This window comes from Danio aesculapii, chromosome 2 (genome assembly GCF_903798145.1).
Source record: "Danio aesculapii chromosome 2, fDanAes4.1, whole genome shotgun sequence".
Taxonomy (NCBI): domain Eukaryota; kingdom Metazoa; phylum Chordata; class Actinopteri; order Cypriniformes; family Danionidae; genus Danio; species Danio aesculapii.
The window spans coordinates 48,443,589-48,452,866 of record NC_079436.1 but is presented as its reverse complement, the minus strand read 5'-3'; the positions used below and the strand labels follow the sequence as shown (position 1 = coordinate 48,452,866).

The 9,278-nt window shown below is 35.3% G+C and overlaps 1 protein-coding gene across 1 annotated transcript; it reads right to left on the bottom strand.

Moving 5' to 3' along the window:
* Positions 1–151: 151 nt before the first annotated feature.
* On the bottom strand, positions 152–1,764 carry lpar5a (lysophosphatidic acid receptor 5a). Its single transcript, XM_056481419.1, has one exon. It carries the CDS (start codon positions 1,694–1,696, stop codon positions 701–703), a length of 996 nt encoding a protein of 331 aa, XP_056337394.1. The 5' UTR covers positions 1,697–1,764; the 3' UTR covers positions 152–700.
* Between the last annotated feature and the right edge of the window lie 7,514 nt (positions 1,765–9,278).

Genomic DNA, 9,278 nt, shown 5'->3' with positions numbered 1-9,278 from the left:
GTGTGTGCGCTTTAATGCTGTTGACTTGAACGTTTCACTTCCTTTTGGTAACCTGTGAGATTTGCACCCACGTGAACCCTCCATTGCATGTTTTCTACACCAAAATTAAATGAATAAAAGATTGAATTAATATAATTCAAAAATGAGCATGTTTATTTCAACAATGTATGACACAGAAGTAAATGGGAATAAATGCGGCTATTCTGAACGTCAATGCAATCTTGTCTGAGAAGAAACGAGTAAAAATGCACACCTCAACAATACAATTATAAAAAGACAAACATGATAATGCTAGTAGAAGTTACAAAGCAGCAAATAGCTTCACAAAAGGTCAAGTAGTCAGTGATAAGCGACAACAATGGGCAATATTATACTATTATTAATATACTATTTCACTATTATAGTGATATAGTTATACAGCATCGAAATAACGTGCTACAGTCTGATCACATTGAAGAATTCAAGTCACATTAGCAGGTATTGATCCCTCTATGGCTCAATCAACGTTTCTCACATTTTTATCTTTAATCTTCAGGACACCCAAACTAATAAGAGCTTTCATGTGATAAACATGAGCTCTCTCTCTCTCGCATGAGTCAGCTTTTGTTTTTTTACTTTGGTTTGGTTCTTCTTGCGTAACCATTTCCTCTAACACAATGAGCTTGTTTACCTCAACGACTCAACATGATGATTTGGTTCTTTATTGTCCAGTCCAACTCATGCTCTGAACCAAGCCAAGGCCAACAGTTTTGGATGCAGAGCCACATCTGCTCCGACTTTTTATATTCTTTGCACTGAAGTAGTAGATCAAGGGGTCTAAGCAGCTGTTAGTGCTGGCCAAGCATAGAGTAATGTTGTGCAGGTTAAAATAAACATCAAGGTGACTTCCTCCATGCAACATTTCAAGCTTGACCAGAGAGAAGAGGATGTAAATAACATGGAAGGGTATGAAGCATATGGCGTAGATGAGCAGATTAGAGAGAAAGAGCTTGACAATCTTGCTTTTGCTTAGCTCGGCGTTGAAGGAGGAAGTTGCCATGCTGTATCCTCTCAACTGCCGCACCACTGCAACCGTACAGCCCAGAATGATGGAGAAAGGCACTAACATACCAAAGAAAGTGGCAAGGCAGATGAGTTTAAAACCGTTCTTCCAACTCGTCTCTGAGTACTTCTCAAAGCAGCGTTTGAAGTTACATTCAGTGTCGTTGGTTTCAGGGTGATTTTGAGCTATTGGCACGGCCAGTCCAGCGATGAGCAACCACACCATGGCACAAAACATCCAGGCCACTGGTGCCGTCCGCAAAGAGCGAGATCTCAGTGGATACACCACAGCCAGCATGCGGTCCACGCTTATGAGCATGATGAAAAACGAGCTGGAGTAGATGTTGACGGCGAACAAGGTCCCCGGGATCATGCACAGGGTACCTCCCAGCATCCATTTACCTGTTGCAAAGTAAATGATCCGAAAGGGCAGCGATAGCGTGAAAAGTAGGTCCGACAAGGCCAGGTTAGCCATGTAGATCACTGGAACGGATTTCTTCAAGCCATTCCGACAAACAAGTATCCAGAGAGACACGCAGTTCAGCGGCAGCGCAAACAGCAGCACAATGGTGTAGGTGGAAGTGAAAAGTGGATATCTAAAATGTGATGTACCGCAGTCTGCTACTGGTGGTGGTGGAGTGCTGTTTGAAGTCATTTTCCAAAGAGACTGGTGCGTTTAAGAGAAGTGCTGTGCTGAAATATGCAGCGGCTCTGTAACGTTTCTTTTCTGCTCTGCTACCTTTTTTTTTTTTTTTAAGTTCCACTTGTTCGCGGCAGGAAACAGTGGGAGGCGTTAGTATGTGAACTACATTACATGAAAAAAAAAAATTAAGAGAAGCAGTTTGCTTGGGGGGTTGAAGGTTTATTGACACGTTGTCAAACAGAATGAAGTTATGCCGACATTAAATTCTGACTCAAAAAGACAGACTTTAGCATTCATGCTCTTGTACTTCATGTTGTTGAGTTTTCAGAAACAATAACATTTTCAACATAGTAAATGTTACCTGTTAGACAAGTCTAAATGCAAAAATTAGGTGGTTTAAAATGAGCATTTACCTTGGCCAGGCTCTTTCCAGATCATTAAAATGCTAATTAAAATGAAAATGTTTATAAAATGTACTTTTTAAGTGCTGCAACTAAAAAAAGCTATAAAGCCTATTATATAATATCATGTGGTTAGCAATAGTGGTGCAGATGGTGTTGCAGCTAATGTTTTTTTTTATCTAACAAGTAAGCTCTAAAGAAAAATTAGCTCTTCTACAAGTGAAATGTAGAGTCATTTCATGCCTTTTGAAAATGTATTTTTATACTTCAAAATTCCACTTACAGTTTAAAATATTTTTTTATTATTGTTTTTTATTATTATGCGAAAATTAAAAATATACAATCACAGTACATTATAAAGAAAATTAAAAGACAAAATTAAAACATTTTGAAAAAAGAAAACAACAAAAAACAAACAAAAGGGGTATATACATCACACATTAAAGAAAAAGATTATATAATTTAAAATTTCTGTTGTTTTAAAGTCTTTTTTGTAAAAGAGTTAGAAATTGTTTCAAAGTAATGCTGCATTTCAGTAAGCAAAATATAAAAAAAGGTTTTTGGTTACATGAACTAATAATGAATAATAATAGTTCAACATTTACTAATGCATTATTAAAATCCAAATTCATTCTGGTTGACATTAGTTATGCACTGTGACAAAAGCTAAGCATGAACAACTTTATTTCCATTAACTAACTTTAACCGTGATGAATTAATACTGTTATAAATCTATTGTTTATTGTTTGTTCATAACTAACATCAACTAATACAACCATATTGTAAAGTGTTATGAAATATACAGATGAAGTCAGAATTATTAGCCCCCTGTTAAATTTTTTTTTCTTTTTAAATATTTCCCAAATGATGTTTAGCAAAGCAAGGAAATTTTCACAGTATGTCTGATAATATTTTTTCTTCTGGAGAAAGTCTTATTTGTTCTATTGCAGCTAGAATAAAAGCAGTTTTTAATTAAAAAAAAAAAAAATTAATTCCGATAGTCTACAGAACAAACCATCGTTATACAATAACTTGCCTAATTACACTAACCTGCCTAGATAACCCAATTACCTAATTAGTCACTTTACGCTGTATAGAAGTGTCTTGAAAAATATCTAATAAAATATTATTTACTGTCATCATGGCAAAGATTAAATAACTCAGATATTAGAGTTATTAAAACTATTATGTTTAGAAATGTGTTGAAAAAAATCTGCTCTCCGTTAAATAGAAATTGGCGGAAAAAAATTCAGGGGGGCTAATAATTCTGTGTGTTCCAGGCATTAGCAGGGATGCTACTAGAATTCTAGAAGAACATGTGAATCAGTTAATTAGACAAAAATACATGTGGTGGCATTAGATGTTTATATTCAAAGATTATCTGATAAAAACTGAATTTTAATTACACATTAATCATGTAATTGTAAAATAATTGTATTTTTATTAAAACTAATGAACCGCCCACGCACACACTCGCATACACACACATCTTCTATTTTATTTATTAATGCTATTAATATGTTGCATTAAAAATTAAGGCAACTAGGGACCACCATGTAGATAATAATAATAATATCCACTAGATGCATGGATTTATATAGCCATATCAAAAATATTTTACTTTGTTTATATTTTTTAACATGTTGATTTATGTTTGAATTTGCTGTTCAACATAAATAACGTGATGAACACTACTAGAAATGTTCACATAGCATATAAAATGCTTCTATTTAGACTGGAACAGTATGTACACAGTATATGTGTCTCAAGACTTTGTCTGTTTCTATGGCAACCAGAGCCTCTGTGCTGATGCAATGGCTGGCCATTGGCTATAATAAAAAGTTGCAAACATACAGTTGAAGTCTGAGTTATTGGCCTTCCTGTTTATTTTTTCCCCAATTTCTGTTTAATGGAGAGCAGATTTTCTTTCAACACATTTCTAAACATAATAGTTTTAATAATTCATTTCTAATAACTGATTTATTTTATCTTTGCCATGATGACAGTAAATAATATTTGACTAGATATTTTTCAAGACACTTCTATACAGCTTAAAGTGACATTTAAAGGCTTAACTAGGTTAATTAGGTTAACTAGGTGGGTTAGGGTAATTAGGGTAATTGTTTATCGATTATTTGTTCAGTAGACTATTAAAAAATAGCTTAAAGGGGTTAATAATTTTGACCTTAAAAGGTTTTTAAAAAAAATAAAAACTGCTTTTTTTCTAGCCAAAATTAAACAAATAAAACTTTCTCCAGAAGAACAAATATTATCAGACATACTGTGAAAATTTCCTTGCTCTGTTATCATTTGGGAAATATTTAAAAAAGGGGGTTGATAATTCTGACTTCAACTGTATATATCAGTGGTAATGATATCAACAGGAGATGATAAAAGTCTTGAGCTGCTTTAAGAATATTAACATGCCTTTTTGTTGAGTCAAGTCTGAAATCATTTTATGTCAGGTCTGAAGTTCAATAAACTTCATTTCGAGAGTGACCTTTCATTCAATCTCACAAGTTGTTGTTTGCTGGTTTGCAAACAAACTGCTCTCAGAACAGATGTAAACAACAAGCTGGCATGCCTAACCACAGCGCTGCTGGTTAAGTCTTAAAGAAAAGGTCAGTTTTGCAGCACACAGGCACTATGAGTGCATTATGAAAGTCTTGTGGGTGAAGGGTTTGGGGAGACTCTCTGTACTGCAAACAGGATGAGCTTAATGTTTACAACATTTACTTGAGCTTACAAATCTAATTTCACTTCCTCTTCATCAACATTTTTAGATGAAGTGTCATCTGTATAATAGTTTATAATCACTACACTACCTGACAAAATCTTGTCATTGATCTCAGTTTTAAGAGCAAGAAGTCTTATTTGGGAAAGTGGCAGAAGGTAGTTTTCTGATGAATCATTTGTTGAACTGCATTTTAATCATCACAAACTCTGCAGACCTATTGGAACCCGCATGGACCCAAGATTCTTATAGAAATTAGTCAAGTTTGGTAAAGAAAAAAAAAATGGTTTGGGGTTACATTCAGTATGCGAGAGATCTGCAGAGTGGATGGCAACATCAGCAGCCTGAGGTATCAAGACATTTGTGCTGCCTATTACATTACAAACCACAAGAGACGGCAAATTCCTCAGCAGGATAGCACTGCTTCTCATACTTCAGCCACCACATCAAAGTTCCTGAAAGCAAAGAAGGTTAAGGTGCTCCAGGATTGGCCAGCCCAGTCACCCGACATACACATTATGAGCATGTCTAGGATAAAATGGAGGAGGCATTGAGGATAAATTCAAAGAATCTTGATGAACTCTGGGAGTCCTGCAAGAACGCTTTCTTTGCCATTCCAGATGACTTTATTAATAAGTTATTTGGGTCATTGTAGAGATGTATGGATGCAGTCCTCCAAGCTCATGAGAGTCACAATATTCACTCGTTTTTCAACTGAACCATGACTTTATATTCTATACTTTACATTATTTCAGTTAAGTGACAAGACTTTTGTCTAAGCAAAGTCAGACCTTACTGTCCTAATTAAATAATTAAAAATCAAGCATGATCATATTTTATTTTGGTAAAATAAGCATAATCTAGAGGCCTCTGCCTTTCATGTAAGCCACTTCTGATACCAAATGATCAACTAGAAGTCAAGTTATTATTTGCTGCTCCTAAAAATTGGATAGGCGACAAGACTTTTGTCAGGTATCGTAGTAGCTTGCATGCACATTATTTAAGGCAAGGCACTGCTGGTGAATTGGGTTAAGTTACTCATATAATTGTTAATAGAATAACAATATTTATCACCAGACCACTCCAGTTGATTGATTACATTAGAATTTGTATTTATTTTGAATTGCCAGTTTTCTAAAATATTGATTTACTTTAGTTTGTTGAAGTTAGGTTCAAAATCCTTGTTTAATTTTTTGGACATACTAGAGTAAACGGTTTTTACAAAGGGGATTTGGATTGAGGATCTTTTTTTATAACATAGAAAACACAGTAAACAGATGCATTTTTGTCATAGATTTTGTAGACTGAAGTATTGTATATTCCCAGACAAATTATTTATGAAAATATTAAGGCTGCACAATATAGAGCAAAATTACTGTTAAAATTATTATTGCGATATCACAGACATGTGTGATAAATTACATTTATTTTATGCACTGGTTGTTTCTAAATTTGACCAATCAGATGTGCTGTTCTGCTATTGGCTGAAGTGGGCCAAAGGTGAAGCCAGAGCTAAAAATAAGAGAGGGAAAAATGACAACAGCCAATTAGAGTCTGAATATCTGCTTAAGTTTCCACTCATTCATGGGGCTCTATTTTAATGATTTTAATGAAGATCAATGTCTAAAGCAGATGGCACAAAAGTACTAAGGGTGTGTCTGAATCCACTGTTGCCATTTTAAGGATGGGAAAAAAATGTGTGCCGGCACATGGTGTAAAGTTATTTTCCTTATTACCGACAGTTGGATAAATCCAAACAAAAAACATGATTAAAACAAATATAAATATGCATGTAATAAATACTACTAATGATAGCCTAATAATAACAACACTGAACAAATACAAATCATCTTGAATAAACTGACTACAACAGTTCCAAAGTCCCCCTGAGGTAAAGAGGCAGGTGGTGGATTTTATATTTATGTAGAAAATAATGATTTTAAACATTTCAATCCTTTAATTTTTTTTCATATGTAAAGATATTTGTGTATTTCCGTATATCCAGTGTGTATTAAGCAATGTGTATGTGTGTTTTGGACCCTATGTGCTCTTTAAATAATAAAAACTCTGCACCACTGACTTTAGACCAGCTTTTTGTTGGTCAATAGTGCAGTCTATTTCAGTTGCCCTAACATAGCAACGTGCCAAAAATGTGCCTTAACAAATCTCCATTTCAGACCAGCACGCCCAGGAGTCCACATAGTAGGACACATGCATTTGCTATTTAAACAATGTGGCACAAAACTTGAACTTGAATGACACCTGCACCGGTCTGAAAATAGCAAAAAAAAAAAAATAACAATATTTTAATAACAAAGCTAATAAAAATCTATTTTTCTATGGAAATGCAGCAGCTAGCTCTGCAACTCTCACATGGTTGCCCACTGAAGCTAAGCAGGGCTGCGCCTGATCAGTACCTGAATGGGAGCCCACGTGGGAAAGCTTGGTGGCTGCCAGAAGTGGTGTTAGTGAGACCAGCCGGGAGTGCTCAACCTGCGGTCTGTGTGGGTCCTAATGCCCCAGTTTATTGATGGGGACTATATACAACTCAGTAATGCTGTCTTTTGGATGAGATGTTAAACTGAGGTCCTGACTCTCTGTAGTGATTAAAAATCCCAGTTTTTCCCTCAAAAAAAAGAGTATAGGGGTTTAACCCGGCATCCTGACCAAATTTGCTGCCTCTGTCCATTATGGCCTTCTAACCATCCCCATATCATAATTGACATTGTCATTCAGTCTCTTCTTCACCAATCAGCTGATGTGTGATCATACAATAGATATCGCATACGGACCCTAAGCATACGTCAATATCGCCGCCATATTTGTACAGTGCTCCCAGGACAAGTGTCATTCAACCGCACTAGTCAAGACAGTGATACTACGTGAAAATGCTGGACTTTAGCGCTGTCTACGGGTGTAGTAACGAGCAAACAAAGAAAACAAAGCTCAAAGGCAGAACATATAGGGAAGATTTTGTTATTTTCGTTTTTGTATGTTATGAACTTTTGTGCTAAACAGGTAAAGTTATTGATGATAATACAGTCACTTACTGCATTCACCATAAGGCAAAGTAGCACCAACCTGCACTAAACACTCGGCTTATGTTAGTTTTGTTGAATAAAATCAGCAAACAATGCAAAAGAAATATGATAATGAGATGCTGTGGTGCCAGAAACTTGTATTATTGTCGGCTAGTGAAGGAGTCGTTCATAATGGAGATTCATTCACAAACGAATCGTTCCCTCCGTCAGTATGAAAAGTGAAAGCAGGAGAGGGGCTGGGTTTCAGGACACGGATTAAATCAAATTTAACAGGGAGGGTGGATGGATAGTACATTTCCATACACACAAACACATGCTTTTTGTCAGGAATGCCTGTGTGATCACTGATCCACCAACGTAGAAAAGTAATGTAAAATTATAAGTTTTGTAATTAAAAAAAATTGCATACTGACCACTGCGAAAACTCCCGATCATATATATATATATATATATATATATATATATATATATATATATATATATATATATATATATATTATTTATTTATTTATGTGTGTGTGTATATGTGTATTTTTCTGGCTCAGGATGGCCACAGTCCTCCACTGCAACTTGGTCCCACATCCATTTCAAAGGAGCGCTACCCTGTACTAAAATGGCTGCTCTATTGATGCATTCCTTCCAATAGACAACAACAGGGTAGGCGACATCTAATGTATATATCTATGGTGTGTGGTGTGCAGTCTGGCGCAATATGGCTGCTGTTGCACCATTCAGGTGGATGCTGCACACTGGTGGTGAATGAGAAGATTCCCACCCCCTCCCAAAAATGTGTGTAAAGTGCTTTGAATGTCCAGAAAAGTGCTAAATAAAGGAATTATTACTACTATTATTAAAAGTTATATCATAAAAAAATGATATCTAAATACTCAACCACCATTTCACAAATCTTTCCAGCATCATAGAGCCCCAGGAAATATCCCCTCGGGACAAACTTCAGAAATAAGCTATGAATAAAGTTTGTAAATACTGTTTATGTTGAAGTGGAGATAGAGAAAACTAATTTTGAGAAAGTCCTTTAAAAGTTATATTGAAATCTACTTCTGCAAACTCACATTGAAAGCCAAAAGGCCCCAAATCTCAAAATTTGCAGACACATGAAAAGTTGTATTTTTGCTTTCAGTGTCTTGCCATAAATAGTCCTGAGAAACTGTTCAAACCAACACGTTAATTTACTCACCCTCCGGACATCTAATGTGTAACGTTAGGTGACTTTGCTGTTGTTCGGTAGATCGTTACAGAAGATTTTTAGTTGAAGCCATGATTCTCCATATAGAAACCTAATACAAAGAAATATATGGCAATTAAATAATGACATTCAAATTCATATTTTTGCCATTTAGACATATATGTCTATTTTGTCATATATATGGACATATACGAACATATGAATATGAATA